Source organism: Hetaerina americana, unplaced genomic scaffold (assembly GCF_022747635.1).
Source record: "Hetaerina americana unplaced genomic scaffold, ioHetAmer1.1.p SCAF_4, whole genome shotgun sequence".
NCBI lineage: Eukaryota > Metazoa > Arthropoda > Insecta > Odonata > Calopterygidae > Hetaerina > Hetaerina americana.
Window position 1 is genome coordinate 61,308,214 of NW_027286985.1, and position 26,598 is coordinate 61,334,811.

Genomic DNA, 26,598 nt, shown 5'->3' on the forward strand with positions numbered 1-26,598 from the left:
TTTACAGACCCATTTATAAGCTGAAGTTACCACGTGCAATGAAAACGGTGGTACCATTTGAAACTCAGACAGTGGATAAGTACTTGTAAGCATACATGTATTGTGTAGTAACAAGTTCATATCTTATTTTGAGGAATGCATGTCCTAAGGTAGCAACACCTTACTGTAGCTGTGTAGGATTTCTTTGGGCATGGTACTGTTCAGTAGAGCCATTCATGGCTTTCTTTTGCAATGGTCTTGACATATCAACTTCGTCTACATGTGCCAGAAAATTTGCGCTCTCTTAGTGAAGCAATGTTTGGTTAACTGTAGAACGTTGTGTATAAGAAGTCCCAAATGCACTCCACGTGGTCTCTCCTTTCTGAATCGGTGTTATTTGCCGGATAATAGGTTGTGAGTGTCCCTGAATGTACATACTCAGCATGCTAGTTTCCTGTCCAATGCATTGTTATCTCAAGTGATTAATAAGACTTTCAGATGTCATGGTTCATGCTGCCTTTCACATTCAAGTACTCCTTTAATTGATGGCTATTTATAAAAAAGTGAAAATTACACACTGGGTTTGCATTGCTCTTTATTGTTGACAATAGCTTAAAAAGCATACCTTTACATGACCCATCCATGTGCAATCTAATGCCATTTATAGTAGAAATTAATAGCCCCATCTCACTTCTGTACAGAAATATACACAACAATAATTAAAATCTCCTTTAGGAAATCATAATCAAATATCAGTTACGGCTGTAAAAATAAATTAAGACCTAAAAGTTTTGCAGATTCATACAAAATCAGGATTACCATACCACATTCATCATAAAAAGAAATATGCTTAGCATTGTTCCTCCATTATCAATCACCCTCTTCATCACTGTTCTCATCTTCCAACTCAGGCATTGGAAAGCGTAGAATTGCTGCAATTCCAGTGAGTTGGTCCAATTCTAAAAGAATAAATTAGTTTCATAACATCTCGTAACTTAAAAATGGCATACATTTTATTATTAGAGAAAAAAACTTTAAAATTATGGTTGACTTGGTAATTTGATAAGGCCTAAACAAAAACTCGAATTCTCACATTTAACAGTTACTAATTAGCTATATTTAAAGTAATCACACTAACATTACACATTCAGGCTGATTGGCTTTATAATTAAACCTTATACATTTATAAACTAGTAGATTTATAAAGGCAATGTGAATTGTAATGAACTAATATACATACGTTCACCAGAAACATGCAAACTGGAGAATATTTTTACATCACCGCCGCTGTCTTTTACACTATCCACCAGAGCCACATATTTTTTTCGCTGCACAACATCTTGACAACTAGATTAAAAATATTAAGTTGAACTTGAAGATAAATCAATCAATTGATATTTGTACAATGATAAAGCTATTCAAGATTATTCATATAAAATTACCGGAAGAGATTGTCAGAAATAAGCAATGTTTCAATTGCTTGTGCCTCCGTTGCTTTTTCTACATGATTGTATCCATAGAAGGCTCTGGCAGGTTCCATTTGCAACATTGTGTAAAATGCCTCCATTGTTCGAACTTCCCCAGCAGCCTTTGTATCAGACATCTTTGCAACTACAACAGGATCTGCCAAAACCTCTGTAAAAAATTATATGTATATATACATAAATGGGTATGAAAAAATGTGGTACAGAGTTGATGTACTCGTGCAAAGTGCAGTTAATAATGAGTGTTTAATCACTCATATGGAAGGTTACTTAGAAAGCTCTTAAGCACAAACAAGACAATGCATTCCTGTGAAACCTAAGAATCTGATTGTTGGCATGACTTCAAACCAAAGTTTTATTTTGACATTAATGAGTTCTACCATCTCCTAAAACTTTATTGTTTCTACAAAACAGAATGTTTAAGTCCTGAAATTAGTTTTCAAATGCACTAAAAAAAAAACTAGAAAAATGAACGACAAAATTCCTACATCAGTGTATGTCGTTAGTCTACCCTGTACTGGATGGGATATATAGCCGAATACCTTAAGCAATAGGGAGTGCACTTCAATATAATTTTTACGGCAATATATAATTGATATAATGGCTGAACAAACCCCCACTATAAATTCAACTAAATCACTGGTGTGGCAAAGTAGTATACCCTTCCACTGCAATCACCCAAATATTGTGTTTCCCCAAGGCAGCTATCAAGGGATTTTTTATGCAACTTTCCTCCATGCCATAGTATTGCTAAATTTTCCTCTTAAGGGATGAACGAATGTAAAGTGGAATGATGGCTTAAATGGCAATTAATGATTCTAAACGAGTGAATTACCGAAGTATTACTGCAATTTCAAATTGCTGTCTAACTGAACATTTCGGCATATAACATGGAACAACAAACCACACACAAAAGCACTGTAGTGGGTATATTTATCTTGGGCCACAATGTAACCCTTCACTTTATACTGGCAAATTTATTTAGAAAATGTAAATTTCATGGTGGTCTCAATTTTAGAGACATTAAGGACTAATCCATTGAAGCGTGAACATAGCTATCTTATTTAACAGTGGGCATTTCTTAAAATGAAAATTTCAAAATATTTCTCTCACAACTTTCACGTCTCCTCAAGCTTGATAGGCTTTCAGGTTGTAGTTACAATGTTAACCTATTGTAACTATTCCTATGAATCTACCTATATCCAGTTACAACTTAGCTCTACTACTAATAAGCGCCATGTTAACATCATCTACACACTAAACATGATTTTAAGGTATTGGGGCATTGGCACAAAACAAATTGTGAAGTACACAATCACGTATCAGTAGGCAGAGCATTTACCACTTCCTATTAATCAATTCTGAATGCGCTTGATATTAGTAAATATTAGAAACTCACCTCGCAAAGAGTGTTTAAAGCCACTGGAAGAATGTACCAACAAAAATTTCCCTTTGTTTTCAAGAAGTGTTTTGTTATCAGTTTTGACAGCTTGGTTGAACATGTATTCAAAGAACTGGTCTTTTACAAAACCAGGGCTTGCAACAAGTATACATTTAACAATATCAAAATTGATGTGTCGAAGTATTCCTTGCATGACACTTTCAAAATACCGCTGTAGCCCCTGAAAAAAATGTATTGCACAATTAAATTGGAGATAACTGCAAATCCAAATTAAGAAAAAATACATGGTAAATATGTATTTGGAAGATTTTAGATTAAAAGGGAGTATATGCGAATAGAAATTAATTATAGCAGTTAAATTAATGCTTGAACAAATGATATGAGAGGCTCATGTTCCTATATACCTTTTCATGTTGCTGAACGTTTCCTTTTCGTTTTCGAGGAATGCTCTGATCTATCTTAGCCCTTACTATTGTCATGCTTGCTGTAATTAAGCAGATATGCGCCAGCCCTTCTTGCATTACGACTGCTCCCAGGTCGGCATGCTGCGATGATAATACCCAAATAGTAAATCTTTGAATAAAACGGTAATTTATGCCATTACCATGTACTGAGTGTCGTTACCTGTGTGGGATCACAAGCCATGTCGACGCGATCCAATGACACAGAATCCCATTCTGGTTTGCTTAATGTAAATTTCCTGTTCACTTCGAGGTCCAGTGTGTGATATGCTCCCATCTAAGTTTGAAAGTGTGGCAGTTAAACAGATATAGGCAATTTTCATTTAAGTAGGGATGTTACTTCCTCACATACCTTAACATATTGGTTTTCTTCTACATTTCTCCCCTTCAGTCGAAGCATGCAAGCCGGAGTGTCAAAATCTATTGTTTCCACGTTAATTGTTAGTGTGGTCCGAACTCTGTTACTAGTTGATGAACCGGTGGCAGACTCGGTTTGTACTTTTCTTGATTGTGTCAGGCAGAAGCATAGAACTATTAGTCAGCGAGCTAGACAAAATGATAACAATATATATGCTATTGGAAAGGTGTATACCTGATTGTAGACCCTCGGACATTGTCACCAATCGCAATCAAGTTGTATGCATGCCACATATCTTCTGGTTCCTCCGGCATAAGGGAAACAATCCTGGAATTGACGATAACAATTTCAGGGTTCCGACTGAATAAAAACTCATTAAAAGACATTTTATAGATGAATGCTCAATATATTACAATTCGCATTGAAAAATAATGAAAAATTCCTAATACTTGAGGAGACGACACTGTGGACTGTTAATAAACATGTTACATACCCCCTTCCATCCTTATCCACGTTCTTGTGTAGCAACTTCATATTGATAAGCGATTCCTAAAAATACTGCTATAATATCTAATCAAATCAAAATTATTTGAGAGAGAAATAAATTCAAAATGAGCATAATGCACTATTTCCATTTCAGCAGGTATTGCACAGGTTACACACGTCCCAAGGAGGACAACCGGATGTCAAAGATGAAATTCATGACACAGGGCGGACTCTGGTGGTCTCTTCCGAATCAGTCGTTGTGAATAGCGTGGAATCGCAGTGCGCAAGGTTCGTCGAGGAAATTGGAAGTCGTCTGTGGTGACGGCCGCCGTGGGATCGCTGTGGTAAGTACAGTATTTTGTCTTTATCTCTGTTACTGTCACTGATAAATACCTCATGAATATGTTTTACATCACGTGTAACTTCGGTATCACTTCAAGGACCTCATCATTGACTGTGTCCTGCAGTAACCTAGGCTTCTAATGAACATGAGCCTCCCTGTTTGAATTATTCCGTTAAGGTTCGCTGATTACTATTTTAATTATTTATAAAGAGTATGTTTTGCGTTCTATTGAACATTTTCCACACAAAAAAATACTTGAAGTGGTATTGAATTTTCAATTAATATCGTGTTCCGGGATTTATGAAGGTGTTATTTTTCTTGAAGCACTAGTTTGTGTAGATTTATTGTTGTTGGCTTTTAGCATTCTTAAATTTGACATTTGGGTGAATAGGATAAATTTTACCTGTGCTCTCACATCACGGCTTATTGGAAAAGTGGCGTGTATCTACTGAACTTAATGTATCTGTCCACTTTATACATTCGTCTCGACTGCTCTCTTGGTGAAAGTAAAACAATACAAATGTGTCGGTAATTATCAATAGATATAGCAAAAATGAATATTTTTCAATTTTACACAGTGTGCTAAAAACGTTTTCATCCTTTTTTCCATCGCGCGCTGAACCAGTTTTTACCTCCCTGCTTTCAAACTAGGGCCCGCCTATTCAGTGGATCTTCACAGTTGCGAAATCTGGTGCAGGAATAACCGTGTTATAAATTTGGGCTATGAATGTTTGAGTTAAAATCTAAACTGCTTTTTGTGTTGACTACTAGTCTTCGTCGTGACTGAGAACTGAGAAAATGAGGGAGTGTGCGAGAATCAAAGCCCTGAATAGGAAGAGGTCATAACCTTTTATTTCCAATTCCTATGATCATTAAAATGAGTTTCCTGGTATTTATTCTAATCGTCATGATACTTCGCTGATCATGTTATCCTTTATTGTTCGGGTTCAAATAAATCCTTACTTAGGTGGTCTTTGTCTAAATTCCAAAAATTTTTATTTCGAAAAAATAGAGAAATAGGAAAATTTGTACCATGTAAACGAGTTTTGACTCTTGATTAGCTTGCGTCAAATGATCGCGATCGGTAATTGGTGTACTTTTGTCATGTCTTATCGGCCATGGTATTGTGTGTCTTCATTGCGTGCAATAAAAATGCCATCCAAGAAAACTTCCAACCGCAGTTTTTCTGCCGACTGCTGGGCGTGAACTCTTACCTTGGAGGCAGCCTAAGTGTTCATATCTTGCGTATTAGCAAATCGTAATTTTACTTTTCCTTTGCGTGTGAATATTCGTTGTATAATCTTAACGACCCTATGGATGTAATTAATTACTCTGGTGATTAGGCTATGACCGTGACCGTTGAATAAGTGCCCGATGTCGGCAGCGAATGAACTGCAGTATTTGTTGCCATGGTTTATGCTTTGAAATGTGATTTATTGAAAGGTATATTAAGATGAAGATACACATTCTTTCTCGGAGAGAGCAAAATGTGACGCGCGTTACCCCTGCAAATATTTTGAGGAGTATGAACAATAGAATCAGTAAAAAATTTCTGTGGTTATCCGACAGTTATTCATTCTCTGGTGGTGCTCGACCTGACGACATTTTTGGACTTCATTTTTCAGATAGCAGTGGCGTAACCTTCATGTTCCTTCGTTGCTGGAAGATCAAATTACCGTTTTTTTAATGATTGTGCGATGTTAACTCTGCCATAAATGAGAAAAATATTATGTTCCTCATGAATACACGTAGAAAGTCCAAGATAATGCCTTAACACGACCGTAGCATTCCTTCTTCCTTTCTGCCGGCCGTCATTGCACCAAATCATTTTGAAGCCTTCTTAAAGCAGGGATAAAAATTCTAATCCAGTGTTATTTTTCATTTTTTAATTAGTCTAATAGGATACGCATCCTATGAATGGGTTTATAATTTGTTGACCCTATCTGCTTTCGTTCTAACTTTGAGGACTTTGTAGGTGTGGATACCGAGCGAAAGATCAAAATTACCGCTGGATTCATAACTTGCATCTCGATGTACGAAATGATGACGTTAATACTTATATGAAGTTTCCCGTTTTCACAATGAAGAAAAACTATTAAATTGTCGAAAGTGTCTTTCAGTTTAGCGAAGGGGTTGATTTGAAAATTAAAGAAAGTCAAGCGAGGTGAGGAGGAGTTTTGTAAATCACTTCGTTTATAAAATATTCGTTGCCTTCAGCATGATGGCTCATGTCTATGTCCTCTTGGTATTCGAAGTCGCGCGGGGAGTGACGTAGATTAAAACGTATATTAAGAATAAGCCTTCCGAGGCAGTATCGGGACAAGATCATCATCCGTGGGGCTAGCGGCACCATCTCGCCGACGGAGCCCGAAGTCTTCTTTTTTTCTTTCTGTATTTGAATCTTACGGGGGATAAAAAAATGCCTCTTAAGAGTGCTGCCGTGAGTCATGGAGGCGGTGAGTATGAAAACCACATCTTGAAAAAATCGACACGCCGCACGTCTTGACAATGCATAAATTGATAGGCTACGCCTATGCGGTTCGAATTCAGTCCAGCAGCAGGAACTCACGATGGGTCAATTAGAGGTGCGAGCGTTAAGTTACGAAAAAATGTAGTTGTTTTATTTGCAAAACTTATTAGAGGATCAGCCAATAATTTGTCAACCATTCATGCTCCAACGGCGCATCTTATGCTTCCATGCATCTGAGATCTCACTCCGCTTACAGATTCGCAGAAGTTCAGTCCCCGCTTTATTTCTGCGAAATCCTGCTCGTATACTTAAAAATAGGAGCGAAAATCGATGCCTTTCTTTGGAGTGAATACCTTAGCAGTTTTTTTTACACTCTTCGAGACCTTGTGTGACTGGACGCTGTGAGGTCATTTTGGGTTTTCATCTGAAACGCTTTTTCATCCAGGAGCGGCTTCAGTGAACCCAGCTTCTCCGTAGTTACGGCGTAGCCTCTTTCAATGCAATATTTACACTCCGAAAATGCAAATTGCAAAATAAGTTTATCTCTTTCGGTGCGGTGGAGTTTTTAATACAATATTTCCCAGTAGTTAGGTTCTTACTTGGCTCTTTGTTAATTATCACGTAATTTGAGGATCTGTGGAGCTATTGGCCCCTGAATTATGAGGTATTTGATTGAAAAGAGTTGGAAAATGGTAGTGTGTTTGCAGCAGGAATGCTTTGTACCATTAATTGTTCCTAAGTCGAGGAATGTTAAAATTCGCAGTCCTTGCCCCTAAGATTTTCGCCTCATCTTGGAAGTGGTTTTGTGGAGTGGATGACGAGTTATTGCTCGGAAAGATTCAGACGAGTCATATACTATACTATTGAAATTGGCAGTGATTAAAAAAGGAGTTGGGATCTAGAGTCTTGTCATTTTCAAGTCACGCGCTGGAGTAAAGAATTAACCGTCTATTGAAGTGAACGCAGAAGAAAATATGCCCTCGTTTTCAGGGTAACATCTCCGGCAACTACTACCAATTCTGCCTCTGCCCTGAGCCTCTTTCTTTATTTACCTTCAGTGCCAATTAAATAAAATTCGCCGTTATTTATCCAAATAGTAATACTTGGGGCGTGTTAGTTCAGTGGGTAGAGCGCTGGGCTACTGACATGAGAGTCCCGGTTCGATTCCGATTGACGTTCTGGGTGCCTTCAGTTTCACTCAAGCTGAGTGATGTTTTCAGGTACTAATTTTTTGGGAAAACGCGGTTGGTAATGGAAATGGAACGGGACCTTCTACCCTGATGCTTGATTTTCACACACCGTAAGGCTTAGTGAGGTCTTTATCAAACCACCTTGGTTTTGAATACGGTGGTTACTAAAAATCATGATTGATTGGGCTATTAATGTCGACTGATAGCCAATTATTCCCAAGATCTAGCAAGAATTAATTGTTTCTACGAATATGCTACAAATTCATGGTATAATGTCATAAATGGCTTTGTCCATGAAATTAAGATGATCGATCGAGGTCTTATTGGTATCGGCTAAACATTAACCACCGAATTTGCGATGACCTTCCGGGGAATTAATGGATATATATATATATATATATATATATATATATATATATATATATATATATATATATATATATATATATATAGATATATATATGTATGTGTGTGTGTGTGTGTAAGTATTTATTGGACAATTTGAAGATGCGAACATCTCTCCTTTTTGTGGTATATTAATGCATGAAGAAAACTTCTGAGAAATTACGTTGTTGGCTTCTTTCAAACTATTTGGTGAAGTTCTGAGCTGTTGTGAGTCATGAATTCCGGACGCTCTTCAGCTCTTTTGTTTATTGTTTAGGAAAAGTTTGGTTTGTAAACATTGTCAAAATGCGGCTATCGTGTGTAATGTCTTCCGTCTGTGCAGTTCTAATTATCGAACGGCAATTTTCCGTGGATGCACTAACTTTGAATATGATATCATTTGACACCAAAGCAATAAGCCACCACTTGTAAAAGTTTTTGCATTTTATGATTTTTGTCCCTCGAGTAATTGAGGCCAATTTTCGGAAGTAATAGATTCTCTAGCTAGAGTAAATGTTTGCTCTAGCTAACTGACACTGGAAACGTAAATTTATTTGTGGTCATTTGAGTTATTAGCTACACTCTTGATTAAACCCTCCTTAAATAAATATGTTTACTTAATCTTTTCATTAGCTTGGTTCAGTCAGCTCAAGAGCTCCGTTGGAGATAAATTTCTATTTAATTGGTAAATATTTACAAGAGATGAATTCTGAGCACAATTCGAATTTTTATTTCACTACAGAGTTATATTTGATGTTGCTCATCTTTAACCATGCTTCTTTTCATGTTGATCTTCTGCCATCAACGATATTCGTATTACCTGCTTTGGATTAAGACCATACGATTTTAGAAGTCCCCGAAAGCAGAGGAAAACTTTATCTTATCATTTTCTCATAAAAAAGGATTAGTGTTCATCACTATGTATGGAAATGACAACTGTATTTATCGCGTGCTATGTGCCGATAGCAGCAAAAGCAACGAACTCAAATTTCAATTGATAGCGAAGGGAGAGTGCATGTGACCGACCAGCTTTATCTACGCGGGCAAGGGTAACCAGCTGGTCTCTGTGGAGATAAGACCCATATTTCAATTGTTGTTTGATGGAGACAGCTAAAGTGTTCGGTCAGTATTGCACGAGAGGAATACTTATTCAAGAAATAAGCATTCTGAAAAATACAGCATTAGATTCTTAAACATTCACATATTAGTTGAGATAGAGCTGCATTTTTGCATATAATAAAAGGTTAAAGGTTTATATAGCTGTGGTGTCAGTATTATTCGTGTGATTTTCAGGGTCAATACATATAGCTACCTTAAGTTTTGGTACCTAAATTTTGACACGATGTAGATTTAGCCATTGTAACAGTACGAGGACAGGTCAGTTTAAATAACATTGACGGAAATATGCGAAGGTGTACCTGGATCGCTTTAATAATGAATCAATAGAAAGTTTTTTATTGCTAGGGGAATCACCAGATAATTCAGTGCGTAGGGAGGGTCAACTGTTATTTTATTGGTAAGTGCACGATGTAAAAATACTAGAACATAAAATAATAACTAATTTTCTGGCACTTGGCTAGACGTTTTTTTTAAATTATCGATTTTGGATTGCCATTTGCAAATTGAACAGTAAGGAGGAAGACAAGAAACCCACTGAGGCGAAATATTTAGGAAAACCATTCCCGAAAATTGTCGAAGACGATTTATATCAATGAAATTGCCATTTTCCTGTCTCGGAAAAATTGTTTTTTGCTCGGCGATTGTTTTCTTAGGTAGATTCCTCTCTTGTGCCATCTGTAGTTATCAGAATCCTAGAGTATCCGCAGAGTAAAGTATATAGTGGTTTGCCAAAATCTTTCCCCTGTAATAGATTTCTTGAAAAATTTTTCGTTTGGGCGCTGTTCAGAAAGGCATTGGCCTGTTTTTTTACAATATTGATCTACCCTAATTTTTGATCGGAGTTGGCAAGCTCCATTGTATCCTGGTAAACGCTCCATCGAGTGCGGTCAAAAAATATTTATATGCCGTCTGGCTTTATTGATTTGTGAAAATAGTGTTGGCGATTTTTTAGGTCAAGCACCCTGGGTCTTCAAGTTAAGTCTACCGGATGCTGAACAATCAAGACGTAACGTTACTCAATCACTCCATGAGTGAAGAACTATCCAGAAATGGACACACCGGCAGAATTACCCTAGAATTCGAGCTGGTAGGCTACTTGATGTCTTATTTTGTAGTATCATGGTATGACAGCTGCGTCAGAACTATTGGGTTAAACTTTCCTAATGTGTCCGGCATAATAAAGGCTATGTAAGAAAGGATTTCTACTTTCTATATGCCAGTTGCTTGTTTTATTTTTCACTTATTTAAATGAATATAACCTTTTAAATGTTTTCTTTAACTACACGGCTGGACGTCATTTACTACTTGTTGGCTGTCTACGAGATTCTGTTAGGTAGCCCGTTTTTCCGTCCATCTGTGTGCAGCAGATCTCCCAAACGAGTGAAGAGAGACCTAGGAAAAGGATTTTCCAGAAGGTTGAACTTCAAATTCATCTTATGTTAATGTTGATGTAAATAAAATTTAAAAAAATGTTGAAATAAATGGGTTCTTTAGTGTAGTAACTTGAAAATATCGGCATTGCGTCAATGGCAACGGATGTGATTCCGTAATTCTGAAGGTTTTTGAAACGACGTATTTAAGAACCAAAATGAATTTTCGTAAAAAAGAGCGTCGTGAGAGGTTATTCTCATTTCTCCGAGAGATATGAATTTATTTCCATTTTTATAATTACGTGAATGTAGTAAGTAACCTCCCCCTGCCACGCACCCAAATGGTGACTTGCCGGGTACTGTGTAAATGAAATAAAAATGTTAAGTGAAGAGACTGTGGTTAGTTTTATCGCTAAGCATTCTCCATTAGTGGAGTTTGTATCGTTTCTGATTGAACTCTGGTCCAAATTTTTTTTCTGAGCTACGATGTCACTTGAATTTTCTTCGATTGGCATTTTTCTTTCATGCGCGAAAATATGTTCGTCGTTGAAGTGTGTACCAATTCCTCTTTGATGCATTGAGAATGAATGATTGTGAATAATGTCATGATGCAAGTTAATGATTAAATAGGCTTCATCCTAATTTTTTGACTCCTCGTCTGATGGCTGCGAATATTTTGCACCATTTGCTCATTTTGCTGACAGCCATATTACGAGTACGATTAATCTCGTGTCACACCCCTGCCACTTTCTGGGTCTCCGGAGACAGAATTCTTCGCTATAATCGAATGTGTCTAATCCTTCGGAACAGAAGAACTTATTATTGAATAGCCTTTTGAATAGAAAAATCACGCCTCCCGCACTTTCCCTGCCGTAACGCCGTGTGCGAAAGTACGCCAAGAAAAGCGCCAAAAGATTGGAAAAGGAAACTAAAGAAAGAAATTCCAGCATTGTATTATAAGTTTGTCTCCATTAAAATCCAGGTGCGGTCATATTAAACCATTTATAGGGTGGTAATTCATAAATTTCATTGATAAGATGAATTCCTTTTCTGACAATTTCTAAGAAAAAGGTGGGGATGCCGCAACAGTAACTTTTAATTTTCTTAGAATTGGCATACGAGTAGATATATGTGATTTGGATTTTTATTTTCACCTGCTGACTTCTTATAGAGTTAAGACTGAAGCAGTTGGTTTTTGTATTTAACTCTGTATTCAGCGACCTCGTACGAAGATGGTTTTATAAGTCGAGGCCTATATTTTGGAATAAAGACTTTTTGTTTTGCAAAAACCAATTGGCATCTATTTAATCTTACTGTGACTCGCTTCCATCAAGCAGCGACGAAAACCACCCAGTATACGAGATAATATTTCGTACTGACAATATTTCCTCTCAGATTGCTCAAACTACTAACAAGAAGTTTAGAAACTCTTGCTCGAAGGAAATTAGATATATTTATGACAGAAAATTATGGAGCTTTTAACTTTGCTTTGAAAGCTATTTAACTTTGATGATTAAACTCTTTTAAGGCCAGATTTATCGTAGAGGCTAACTGATGACCACACGTATGATCTCTGAAGCTTCTTCATCATTGTTCGTTCAATCCTAAGATTGGTCGACTGCAGCCCTCCATCCTACTTATCTGGTGCTAATTGGCTTACTTCCTGGTATTTTTTTGCAATGTACTTTTTCCTTTATTTGTCCCATTTATTTACCCCTTGGCCTTCCTCTTGGAACTTTTCCCTCTATTTTTCCCTCTATTATATTCTTCACGAATCCATTGTGCCTCAGGGTGTGGCCAATCAATCTGGTTCTTCTTTTTTCTATGGTGTTCCATAAGGTCCGTTCTTCGTCTATCCTTCTGTATACTTCTTCATTTCTTATTTTATCCGTCCATTAGATCTTAAGCATCCTCCTCTAGTACCAGGTTTCGAAGGCTTATAGACTTCTCTGGTCTACTTTTCCGATGGTCCATGCTTCTGATCCATAGAGTGCTACGCTCCACACGAACGTTTTCACGTATTGTTTCCTCGCCTGTAGCTCTATCGTCTTTGAACACAGAAGTTGTCTTTTCATTGTGAATGCTCTCTTAGCTTGAGCTATTCTTCCCTTGATGTCTTTAGTACTTCTTCCGACCCATGTGATGATACTTCCGAGATAGGTGAAGGGATCTACTTGCTCCAATTGTTGTCCTTACAGTGTGACTACTGTATTCTGCTTCTCTCTTTCACATACTAGGATTTTAGTCTTCGTCTTGTTTGTGTTCATCTTGTATCTTTTTAGAGCTTGATCCAATACGTTTAGTAACCTTTGAAGATCCCCCTGCTTTTCTGCTATCATTGTAATGTCGTCGGCGAAGCGTGGCATGTTTATCTCTTCTCCATTGATCGTAATTCAGTTTAATTCGATGCCTTGGGCTTCTCTTATTGCATCCTCCAGGTACATATTGAATCATGCAGGTGAAGCTTCATGCTACATGGTTCGATTTGTATGAGACATAATCGGAACAATACTTTCACAGCTAATGGCGTTAAGTATCCTACGTGGGAAGAAAGTTAATTTTATTCAAGTCGCCTCTACTCAGGTGAGCTTAGACACATTTATTATTTTCTTGAGAACTATTAATATGCAGGATCATTCTTTGAAGGATTACATACCTCATGAGTTGATATACTATATTGTGGAGCAACTTGGGTTTGCGGTTACTGAAAATCCTATGTTTGTTTGTTTCGTAACCTCGACGCTTTCATCTCATGGCGGAGTAAATTTAGTGAAAAAAATACTACGATGTGGCTTTTGTTGTAGGAAGAGTTGAATATCCTTACTGCTAAGCATGTGGGATATTTAAAGCTTTCACAATGTGTTATTGTGTTAATTTTGACGCTCAGAATACCGTTTTAAACATTCCGAACGCAACTTCTTGGTGGGTTGGTATTATATTTTCTTTTTTTTTTGACCAGAACATGCGTGGTCTTGTATCCAACTTCCTTTTTATGTTGATAAAGAGGCGTGCCGAAGTTATCGCTTCGCGATTGCTCCAAGACAGCCACGAGGACCCAATAGAGTATGCCTTACACGTACGACTGATATCAATGTATTATGCGGCTATAGCATCTGCAATGCCAAGGCATTAGTTGTGAATTATTCATTATTTTAGAGATGAAACCAGTCCTTTTGGTGGCTATAAAGAAAAAGAACCCATGAACAGGTACACATCCTGCGATTGAGAAATTATTTTAGGCGAAGAACTTGCATTCCGAAGTTACTAGATCATAGGGTAGGTTTGGGTTATCTCTATGCCATTTGTGAGAACTTTATTTCCTTGTTACACTATATTTGACGGTGAGTCATACCTACATTTTATATGTAGGAGAGTGTCTTTAAGCCCCTTGAAAACGAACGTTTCCAATCTTATTTCTATTTTTTAGCCTCATCTAACGATGATATATGTTTTACCTCGAATTTTACCGTTCGCCGCCGTACTGCTAAACGATAGGATACGAGGGTGTCATAAAATTTTTTAATGAAAATATTAAAGACAATAAGGGTCCATGGTTGGGAATGACCATAATTTTCACAGCATCCGCAGTCAGAATTAGAATATATCCGAAACCCCGTGCGCTAATGTGGCGTAATTTCCTATCCCCGTTACTGAGTAGTGGCTTCCACCCTTCAGTGGTGTCGTACTTAGACTCTCGCAATTTTTGCCGTAAGGGAGGTTCATTTTGATAAAAATCTACAGTTCACATCAATTTGATACCTCTTGCTTTTATCAGTAATAAAATTAAAATAAATGGGCATTGCTCATGTAAAGATTCAACCATTTCACTTGTAACGCTCCGATATTCTTTACCCGCCAAAAATGTATTCAATATTTTTCCAGATTAGCCTTTATATTAACGTCTCTTAAGGAGAAACTTCTAAATTCATTTGAAAATACTGGAAAGTTTCGGGGATTCGCTGCTTAGACTTCGGAAACTCAGCTCGAAGTGAACTTACTGTTAGTGAAGTACATTTGATCGATCTTGGTCGCTGTATTAATAACATACAATTAACTCGTAATTCGGGTGATTTAATTTATATTTTTACCATCAACCCGGGTGGAATCAAACGACGATGAATGTTTCCATACTCGAAATATTGATTTCTCTGTGTTCTAGCTTTTGCTAGGCTCCGCGAGGTGTCCTTAACACCGATTGCACTTTAAATTCTTATTCGGCAAAATAAGGTTCACGTCGTTGTATCGGAATATGTACAGAAAGTTGTGATTATCGACATGTAGCAACAATTTATCAATTTAGCACCAAACCGTCATCATACACTTAACAGACGCTGTACTCTCGCTCTTCTTTGCCAACTTTTTCGATTTGTTAATTTTCCCTCATCTTTGGTGGATAGAAAGTAGTTACAAAGCATAATTATGAAAATATCACGAAAAAGTATCAAAATCTCTAGGAAGGATAAATAATTTTTTACGTTAAACAAGAACATTCCGGTAATTTTCTCATCCAGCGTAACCAGACACTCTAGGATTCAGTGATTCTCATGTCTTTTCTTTAGTCTCCCCTCCTGGCCGTAATTTACTTGGGTAAGGGATGCCTCCCGCAATCATTTCCAACATTTCCATGAAGTATTATGCATACAAAAGTATTTGATTTATTTTTCAATGTTTGTTGGCGCACTTGCAAATGTGCGTCAAATTAACGAAACCATCCGGCCATTTCGAGCATGACAATGACATGCGGACTGCTTGAATTTTCGAGAAATCGTGTTAAATGAGGGTCAACTTCCGTTCAGAGTTCAGACACCCTACCCACAGACGTAACTATTGTCATGTTGGTGGGCAGGGGAGTTTATTTGGCGCCTCTGCCGTTCGCGGCCAAATAAGGCGGCGCTACAATCGCGGAGGCGTCTCTGCCGCGGGACAGAAGTGACCCCGAGAGCTTCTTGTTTGAAAGTGTTGCGTTTTGGATTTTCGGGGCAAAATCAGCGAAGCGCGCTCACGCGATCTATTTAACCTCCGCGAGAGAACTTTCTCCTTCGTGAGGATGGAATTCCTGGAGGTGGCGTCTTGGTCTCACCAAAGGGCGCATTATTGTCTTTTCGCGTAGGTGCACTCTCCGCCCTACGTTTTGGATTCAATTTCGAAACGGTGTAGCTCTGAAAATATAGCTTGGATTCCGGTGAAGTGGTCGTTCTTGGAATTTATTTTAAATTGGCCGTGTGATCGTTATCAGTTAATATATGTGACTATTGTCCAACGTGATGAAACGTTAGCCTTTCTTTATATCGGACTGTACAATGATCGAGCTATTTAAAAATATATTGAAATACGACTAGGGCATGCAATTTCATCACGGCCATACCAAATAGTCTGTGGAATAATAAATTTCTTAATATGACTAGGCGTGCACTGAAATAGGTTTTCTTAAAAATACGTCTACTGATTTAGGCTTGGTACAGCGGAAATTCGTTCTGAAGAATATGATAGCAACTTTCCTCTAAATGTTTTGTTAATAATTATTATAAATGTACAGATTTTGTGTTATTCACTGTGAAATCCAGAGAAATACTGCACGATATTCTTATTATGAAAGAAAATACGAACAAATAATTTAGAGTTAGTGAAAAAAATGGTGTGTGAGAAACGTTGAACTATCGAAGGGAATGGGTTGTTTGAGGCAGACAATTAGAAAATAAGGGAAGGCAGTTGGAAGGGTTGAAATATAAATTTAATTACCTGCGTCACTCTATGCTTGTAACTGACAGCTATTTTTAAATTAAGTGTAAGGGCGCATAGATTTGATGGCAAAATTTCATCAGTTTCTGTATATATAAATGGTAGTTCATATTAGTGATGCCTTCAATCTCTGTCCTAAAAATGGAAATATGTTATTAGATGATTGTAAAATATAATTTTGATTCAAATATGGGATGCGTAATAAACCTATTGATGCCGGAAGCATCGATAAGTTAAACTAACAAGTTAAACGTTTCACATTCGATTCAATCAGAGAAAGTTACCGCTTGGAGTGTCAAAAGATTGCTATTATGACTGTTTTAATGTGAAATTATGAGATTTTTGCGTAAAAATAATGAAAGGGTTAAAATTTCTTGAGAAAGAGAGACTCTAAATTAGTTATTGTGGCAATAGTTCGACACAATATCTTGCTGAGAAAGTCAAAGTCATTTAGGAGGTATTATATATATATTAACTGAAACATTTTCTTTGCATTGATGCGTCGAACTCGCGCTTCGTATAAACAGCGGAGCCGGGTGGGAAGGCATTCACGAGAGGAAAACGTGAATGGGCGGGGTCATTATGCTATACTTGGCACATTACTGAGAGTGTCTGGGAATTAACGTGAAGTAATTTCTTTATTCTTGTCGTTATTTTACTCTAAAACCAGCATGAAAAGAGCCGAAGTACTGCTAACTTCTAATTACCAAACGGGTCCGGGTAGTGGCATGGAGAGTGTGTGGGAGATCTCTAGGTCTTAAATCCAGAGCTTTAAAGCCAATGGCTTTAGTCGGACGGCGACCCACCCCGTCCCGTCCCTGGCGCCGCTTTTAACGTTCGAAAGAGTTGCACGAATCAAAGGAACGCTGTGAAAAATCATTAGCGTGACCGGAGTCAGGGGAAGAAGGCTCGCAAATCGGCGCCGTCCGAATCCACGAGCTTGGGGTAGTCCAGCCTTCTATTCCAATGCGGTGGATTGAATTCGCGGATCCGAGGCTGCTTACGTATCACTCCGGCAGGGAGACGCCTTGCAAGGGCTTCGCGGTTAATCTTTTCCATTACCCGAGCAAATAGAATTGAGAATCAGGGGAATTCTCTGTGGCCGTGTGATCCACATGCCCGTGCATCCGGGACGATCACTTGTCAGGCTTGGCTTCCCAGGCAGCCACGGGAACCGATGTCTTGCGTGCCCTTCTTCGGTTGCGTCCAGGGCTGCACGCGATGTTTCATTTCCATTGTCGACCTCTCTTGGTGGAAAAAAATATTAAAATGGTAGCAGTATATACGCTTATTTTCAATTGTTTATTTATCATCGAACCAAAAATGGTTAATTTTGTAGTTTTCAATTCAACTCTAAACGTGGTGAATGATCGTACGGACAATACTTGCACCTAAGCCCTTGGCGGAGGAAAAATTTCACCTAGGGTGAATCGAACCCACGACCTGTGGCCTAGGTGGGCAAGGACCTTTCCCCAAGGGCATCCATGCCGGAAAATTGTAAGGCCGTCACCCGAGAGTCTTTTAATAATTTATGCAAGAACTCCCTTCATATCCACATGGTATGTGAAATGGGCGGATCAGGGTGGACTCTTTTCAGTGGGGGGCATTCTTGACTAGTATCGAGAGCGGCGGGGAAGAATATTGAATTCAGTAAGAACAAATGCAATAGTTTTGTTAAAATAAAATGTATTCGGCCTTTCTGGCGCTTAGTGATTTTAAACAAATGACGATACTGGATAAAAGAAATATCAAATGATGGAATGCATTCAGGGGAAATTTTTGTTCTGATACCGCCTTATTTACCCCGGAAAGTTTTGGCGCCCAGGGAATAAGATAGTTTGGGTTAAGTTATGAAACACTTAGGCAGAACGCCTACGCTCTACCCACTGTGCTGATGAGCCAACGGATCTAAGCTACGAGTCAATTTATAATACATCTGCAAAGCCGAAGAGCTAAAATTTAAAAAAATATGAAATATTCATTTAATGAAATGTACCATGGTATTAAGTATTCATATTGAAACAGATGCAATAGTACTTTCCAATGCAGGTCTGCTATAGCTAGAGTACTTTGTTACTGCATGCGGAGAGTACTATTGCATTGCATGCATGCAATGCCGTAGTACTCCTCACATATGATGGTACTCTCCTCAGATGTCTGATTACGCCGTGTTTACAAATAAACATATGTGTAAATGGACTATTTTATGTGTGTTTTAATATAAATATTCAAAACTTCCACGAGAACCCTGAAGCCGTTGAGTTCAGTAGTATTAGATGTTGTAACGAATATTATTTTTAATAGTGGGTTGAGTTCGCAACATCAACCTTCATTGCAATGTATTATCATTCGGAATTCTGTAGCAGCACACCGAGGTATCTTGTTCCCTGCCAAGGTCTTTCATCCTTCGAAGTGCCTTGCATTAGCTTCATCCGTCTCTCCGTTTCTCTCGTAATTAAGCCTTGGTTTCACTTCTTAATTCTTCACTTCAATTTCCTTCCATTATGATCATAGGTAAAATATCGTACAAATATGTGTCTCTGAATGTGTCCAATTATTCCCCTCTTTATTCTATTTATTCCATTGGCTTTCATCCTCACCTCTATGAAGTTTAAGTCAGTTTTCACTCCCGTCTGTCTAGTTAATTTTCATCATTTTCGGTTGCACCGCACGTATTTCCTTCGCTTTTAATCCTCGTTTCGCTGCTGCCGTTAGCTTTCAAATCGAAAATTATGCTCCTTGGGCATGGGAAGTAACTAGTAGCTTTGAAAAACGGGTCTTACGGATCATTACCGACAATTAATACACGTCGAGATAATGTGGGGTTCTGAGGATACCTTCCATTTTGAAAAATGAATATTTCTTGCGATCCATGGGAAGGCGGTTTTATCACCGCGTATGAATTCATAGAGTACGTTTGGTCTTACAACTTCTTGACTTTTGACGCTCTAGTCAATTTTCCTTATTTTTATCGCGGGTTTTCGCCACATATCCCAGCTCTTTTATCGTTATCGCTCGACAGATGTGCCCACTATCATCTCCTTAGCAACCGCAGTCAGCATGACGACGTTAACAAAGCGCGCGGGAGTAAATCGTCCGATGTGAAGGCGGAAGTAAGTCAAATTGGTAACTTTAATGTAAAATTGAATTTTTCCGCTTGAATCTGTATTGAAGCATTTCAATAAATCCGGAAGATGATTAATTGATTGAATTTGTCATCAAAATTACTTGTTGAGTTTTTTTAAGAATACGATGAATTTTTAGTGGGAATTGGAAATCAGTAATTGAATTTTAACGAAAAAACAGGGCCTTGTTGCTAAATATGCTTCTATTTTCCTCATCGTTCTTTTAGCAGCTTTTTAACTACTTCACAATTTTTTAACTTGCTCGAGAAGCATAGCTGAATTGATACATGATAGTTATTTAGGTATTTGTTTTATTTCGCATGAATTTTCAACACTTGGCGAATTATTTTTAATTGCTTAATTGTCTGTTTTATCTTGATTATCATAAATACAGAGACCAAGATAGATTTTAAAACTTAATGATGTTCGACATCACTCCATTGAATTTTTTCAAAATTTTAATCACATCAACAGCTTTGTATTCATACATTTAGATGGAATGGACCGGCGATGTGCTGGCGTAGCGAAACGCGGGTCGTAAATATTAAATAAATGTGTGGAATATAAAATTGTTCTCTTTATCCCAATATTAGATTAGTTTTTGCGGAGAAGGATTAGGTCATTCATTTTCAAGCAGTTCAATTTGCCCTTGTTGTCAACTTTTTAGTACGAGGTTATCATCTGTAGTGCGAGTTATTTCACCTTCAGGTCCCAATCCGTGGGTCGCCATCCACTGGCCCTGCCAACTGTCGTATTTTACATAGTGCGTGCCCTGCCTACGTTGAATTGTATCGCCTACGTTCGATCAGCTTCTGCCTTCGGCGGCCGCCAGGTATTTCCATGCGCAAGAAGGCTTTTGGAGCCGAAGTCCCAAGATCCCCGTTGTAGGTGTCCGGATTCTTACTTTCCATGCGCAACCGTTTGGCAGCAATTTCCGTTTCCTTCGCGTCCCACTTTGAAATTTAATTGTAAGTATAGTTTTTTCCTTGTTATTTTGTGCTAATCTTGTCCCGGAGGAAGACCTTTTTGTGCTGCTTTGCTGATATATAAAATATTTACTTTGAAATTTACTTCAGTGCTTTCATTTTCCTCTCAATGGTCGGTTATGCTTTTCCACGTTCTTCATAGTTGGAACTTGATGACGCCACGAAATCAGTCCCCGTCGTGTGGTTTTTCTTTCGATTAATATTGCTGTATTTTTCCCTCCCCTCCTTAAGGATTTTGGCAAACGTCAATGTCAGAAATGGAAGATAATGGCGCACGTGAAGTTTGTTTGATGTGTGAAGGCTTTCGAAATTTGCGACATACCCGAGACGATACATTAGTTTCATGCCGAATTTACTAAAATACACGTTCAAAAATAAGACGACAGCACCCGACATGGTTTGTCAAGCAGCGAAAGCTGTGCGGTAGATATAACGGTGTTCTAGTTTTTCTTGGATAGTGATTGTGCTTTGTGACCCGAGGCGGCGGATCTCTTAAAATCCGGTTCCTGACAATACTGTCACTACCACTTATCACTGCTACCACAATGATAAAATATCAGGTCGTTGAAGCTAATAGATAATTTGAAACAGCCATGTTGGCAACGTCGTGAGCGATTCATGCGTGAGAGTGTAGCCATAACGTCATTTTAAAAGTGAGGCGAACAAACGGACCCTTTGAAAATTCCGCTTGAAGTGGTGTATTTTCCATATTTTGACGTCTTTGATCGATAAGGTGGTACATTTATCCACAATGCGCATTCAGGTTGAAAAGGTTGTTGTGTTTTTACCCCCATAAGGGAAAGCAAATGGTAACTTTTGCCAATGTATCCTGAAGAGAACCAATGCGTCGTTTACAGTCGGAAGTTGGGTTAATCGACTAAACAATGAGGTGTGCTGTTTATGTTACGGACCATTGCGGTTTGGATTTATAATTCAGGTAAAATTTTGGTGGCAGAAAAATGTGTCCTTGGGTGAAAGATGATCATTGGGGCAGTAAGGGAAATGGTAATTGAAAGAGAATATGTATATTTTCCCTCAAGGCGAATTGAGTTCATACGTACGTATAATGGTAATTTAACGATTCATTTAGTTACAGTCTAAGGTTATACATTCCACGTCACACATGACGGTCCTAATGTAAGCATACCCATTTACTCTGTATTCATGCACTCTATACTGGCCCATTGTGCGAGACAGCCTGATGAAAGTGAATCCAACGCGTTCTAAGAATAATTTGCATAACCGGAGAGCATTACCGTGGCTCTCTTCTTGTGTCGCTTTAATATGTAGTCATCGCGCTGTTTGAGGACGGCTATGAAATAGTTTGGTCTTTGATAATTGATTATGACAGTGGAGAATTCGTTTATTTTTTTAGGGAAATAATATTATCCAGCTAAATGCAATTGAAAAAACTTTCCTCTCCCGCTGAGTTAATTAATGTTAGTGTCAGAAAAATGTCATCCCTTCCGTTTGCGAGGACCAATGCATTCGTTGTAGTGAGAGCGATTCCACAAAATCGATGGCGAACCTTCGTCACTTTGATGTGATCTATATTTTAATGTTTCAGTTAATATACTAACGCCTCGCTGCTTCTGTTTGGTTTTCGTCCGATCCAACAGGGAATCAATATGTAAACTTATATGAACGCAAGTGAGCGCTCATCTTTTACACTTTACATAGACTCATTGCGCCCCAAAGGCATCATATAAAGTTCATACATTCATTCGCCATGGAACCTGGAAGTTTTTATTACTTTTTTGTAACTGAAGTCTTCTTGGTTTTAGAAAAGAGTTCTAATTAATATGCACTATTATGAATAGTGTGAGCCTCCCCGCTTCTCAAGCACGCACGGTGGAAATCAGCAATATTTTCATTTCTTTTAATTATCACTCGAGTGTTTATTTGAGCTTTCCAGTTTCTATTTTAGTAGATTTTCCTTCGCATATAATTTCGTCTCTAGTATAAGGAGTTTTCCAAATAAGAACCCTTTCCGTTGTTCTTTTTCGACATGGCCCAAGTTGAGGGGACGACGGGCGCGCTTCCTTGAATGAGTACGGCATCTAGCGAGGAGGCCACTCGCCGTCTTTCAATTGAATTCTTTTGAAGTTTACGATGGACTCCTTATATGTCGGTTATTGTCAGGCGTCGCGTGGGATGGACTAGCCTAACATTTTTGTCCTTACGACGACAATCTGTTCTCTCAAGGCACTGAAAGAAATTCACGTATTTAAAATCCCCTTTCTCTTGTGCACATTGCGTCTTTTGTCTTATCTTGAGTAAATATCCCTGTGTCGAGGTTCTTCGTATATTTGTTTTTTTTTCGGTCGCATTCTGTCTTACTTAATTCATTCGGAGACCAGGTCAACGTGGGTAGTTGCTTATTGACACTTCTTCATTAACAACTTCGCAAATTTTGACGGAGATACGAGACGTACGCATCGTCTGGATAAGTTGCGTGGCCCGCAGAGATGTATTAAGTGCTCAGAAGATCTTTCAGCGAGATGTTTTATGATCAGCGAAGAAATTCCTTGTTTTTGTTTGTAAAAAAATACGAATGCGATATTTACCAACCCCGTGATTTTAAATGCTCCGGTATCGCTCGCGAGGATCTTCAGGGTTCTTTGGGAAAGGTTATCCTACCATCCAAGGAATATTTATTTGATTGGAAGCAAAAATGTACAATTTGTCAGGGAGTGAACGCTAAATACATTTGATTCAGTGCAATGTATCTTTTATCTGGTGAAAATCAAAGGTAAGTGCTAACTAGTGAACAGTATGCAACTAATTTTTGTTCGGGAGGGTATACAGGTTGGTTGTTATCTTTGTTTACCGCGGGTTAAACTTGAGGATGCTAATCGATGGTACCAAATTCTGATTCCGGATGTTGCCTCAAGATAGCTTCAACCGTGATTTGTGATTTTATGGTTACCAGCTCTTATTGGAAAATCTCCGGAGATGCAGAGACTTGAAATAACGTACCTCCCTACTCTCAGAGTGCGAATTACGTTCGCCAAGGGCTCAATCTGAAGCGAGCTCTACCATTTCAATTCAAAACTAGCCTTCCGGTTGATTATTAACATTTTGCATTACGTCGATGTATCATATTGAAATCTGGGTCTTGTCAAATTCCATTAAAAATGCTCTAGGTCTTGCCAAAGTTTAAGCCCTCGGAAAATGCTCAATCTTCGTCGTTCAATATCGTATTTCTGGTTCCTTCTTTTCGCGAATCGTTAGGCTATTGGTACTTATTTTTTTGTTATAGTTGGTTACTGTTTCATAAAATTCATATTTCAGTACCTGGCAATATATTTCAGTATCCGGTAATAATCTTCTCCATTTCATATATTCTCATGCGGTTTATTTATTTACTGCAGATTCATCAGATACCACATTCATCATATTATAACAACGTTGCTGTTATTCCCTATTATTCTCTTTATTTAATTTTCTCTATTTAATTTTTGTGAGTTCGAAATATTAATGACAGTCATGCGCACACAATGATTGGCACAACAGTTAATACTTTTCTCAACCCTCCTTATCTTCATCATAGGAACCCAAGAAACTGCAGCCAATATACGTGCTATGCATGGTGATGATATAAAATCATGTTCATTTGTCGGAAGTAGAAGTATATACGTATTGAATTATCAAGAATTTCGTTTTCTTGGGAAATCAGTGAAAAATTGGATGATCAGGATAGGAGCTCGTAGTTGTGCGAGAACTGGTCCCAATCACCAAGAGACTTAAGATTTCCCGACTGCTGTCCATAATTCAATTTATTTTTCATTCTTTGTAATGCATGGAAATTATCCATTTAAATATTTCTGTTTTTCTCTGACAACTAAATTGTTTCAATATCTACAAGGCTTTTCAGACAGCTGAAATTTGTTTACTATATATGCAGTAGTAGACTTTTTCATTCTTTAGAACGGATAAATGACACCTAGTTGGTGTACAAGTGTTAACTTATTCGTCGTGCGATTTTTGAAAATCTGATCCTAATTACTCTTCATCTCGTTGCTACTCCGTCAAATTATGTAAGCATTTTAAGAAAACATTGTAAAGAAATTACAGTGGCGATGAATTAAGGTTTCAAACGCCATTTATAGTATTTTTATGCCGTTATTTCAATTCATAAGTAACCCTCTACGACAGGTAGACTGATAAATTATAAATTTATAATTTATGGTAGTAACCAATTAAAGTGGGCTTTAGTGGACAGGTATTAATCACCGCAATATTTCTGAGCCTCACCTAACACGACACAACATGACACCTTACGCTGCAATAAATTCCTTAATTCCGCATACATTTTGACAATATTCCGTGTAACATACCTTTTATTTTCCTCCCACTACCTCGATTTCCTATCATTTTTCCCTCTATCATAGTCTTCATCATTCCACCGCCGATCAAAATGCCCTGCGTCCACTTTTCTTGCATCCTTCTGATTTCTCCTTGCAATTTTCTTTTCTTTCCTACAATGCTTAGTGCTTATTTTTTTCTTTTCTTTTCCGTCCATACTTTGTACATTCTGCACCTCACCCACATCTCATAAGTCTTCAGTCTGCGCCTATGATCTTGTTTCAACAGTCATGTATCCGCGCCGTACGAAACCACGCTCCATAGTAAAGTTACATCGTATTTTCTTAACATCTGTAGCGTCCCCTGTCATCAACTCCCTCCTTTCTGTGAAAGATTATTTGCCAATAGCAATTCTTCTTTTTATGTCCTCGATGCTTAGACCATCTTAGTCCAGATCTTACTACGCTGACCGTCTGGTTTCAAGATAGGTTAGCTCTTCCACCTGATCTAGTGCTTGCCCTTCAAATTTAATGCTTAACTTAAGTCTTCCTCTTTCTCCAAAGCATCATAACCTTTGTATTGCTTACATTGTTTCTGATCCTATACCTGTTGCACTGATTTTCTAATGCTCTCAGCAATCGTTGTAACCATTTGGCTGACGGGATAACTATTATTACAATATTCAATGACAAATTCCGGCTAGTCTTGTTGCACAATATCATGAAGTTGTCTTCACCTAAAATATATGCCGAAATATTTTCTATCCAGTAAAAAAATGATTCATTCTTGCATTTTCCTGGTCTAACAAAAAAAACATTTTTTCTCATAACATTCGGTAGAATCAATTATGATGCTATTAGATGAGATTTTTCTAAGTTTATGCTTGTGTTAATAAACATATATTAAGTCCTAAATTACAAAAATGTTACTCTATTCATCTACTATAGAGAGAGAGAAAGAAATTTACGAGACGCGGGGAAATAAATGGGGGATTCGTGTCGCAATTTGATATTTGCTCCGAATGGGACCCCGCCTATCCATCCCGCCTGCCCGTAAGATGATTGGTATTGATTTAATCTTGTCACTGTCGATCCCAGGGTTCGTGTTTATTGGCAGTAGAGTCTGACATGCGTGCGTGCCTTCGTATGCCAAATAAGGACTCCCTTAATTCGTATTCCGAAGGCGGAGTCGACTCGTGTTTAGCTGTATTCATTGAGTCTATCGTCTGAGCTTCACTTAGGGCAATGACCTTTCTCTTCTGATGAATAGAATTATTTTTTGAGCGGGTAAGATAATAATCAAGAAGATTTTTCTTTTTGTTCGATTAATGGGACCTTTTATGCCAGTTTTGCTTAGTTGTAAAAAATGCTATTTAGAATTTATAAGTGGAAGTA

General features: G+C 38.0%; 2 protein-coding genes across 8 annotated transcripts in view; one reads left to right on the plus strand and one right to left on the minus strand.

Annotated features, from left to right (window-relative positions):
- Nucleotides 1-556: 556 nt before the first annotated feature.
- On the minus strand, nt 557-4,385 carry pelo (protein pelota). Its single transcript, XM_071589722.1, has 9 exons — nt 4,178-4,385; nt 3,919-4,011; nt 3,679-3,829; nt 3,490-3,603; nt 3,270-3,410; nt 2,863-3,085; nt 1,422-1,614; nt 1,220-1,326; nt 557-938 (listed from the first exon to the last, which is right to left on the minus strand). The coding sequence occupies exons 1-9, from the start codon at nt 4,216-4,218 to the stop codon at nt 850-852; spliced, it is 1,152 nt and encodes a 383-aa protein (XP_071445823.1). The 5' UTR covers nt 4,219-4,385; the 3' UTR covers nt 557-849.
- An 82-nt stretch (nt 4,386-4,467) lies between these two features.
- The window catches only part of CLIP-190 (Cytoplasmic linker protein 190), a 242,731-nt gene continuing 220,600 nt past the window's right edge, over nt 4,468-26,598 (plus strand). For all 7 annotated transcript variants that reach the window (XM_071590881.1, XM_071590879.1, XM_071590880.1 and 4 more), the window contains exon 1: nt 4,468-4,514. The gene's annotated coding sequence lies outside the window, so the exon portion shown is untranslated. The remainder of the gene's footprint in view (nt 4,515-26,598) is intronic.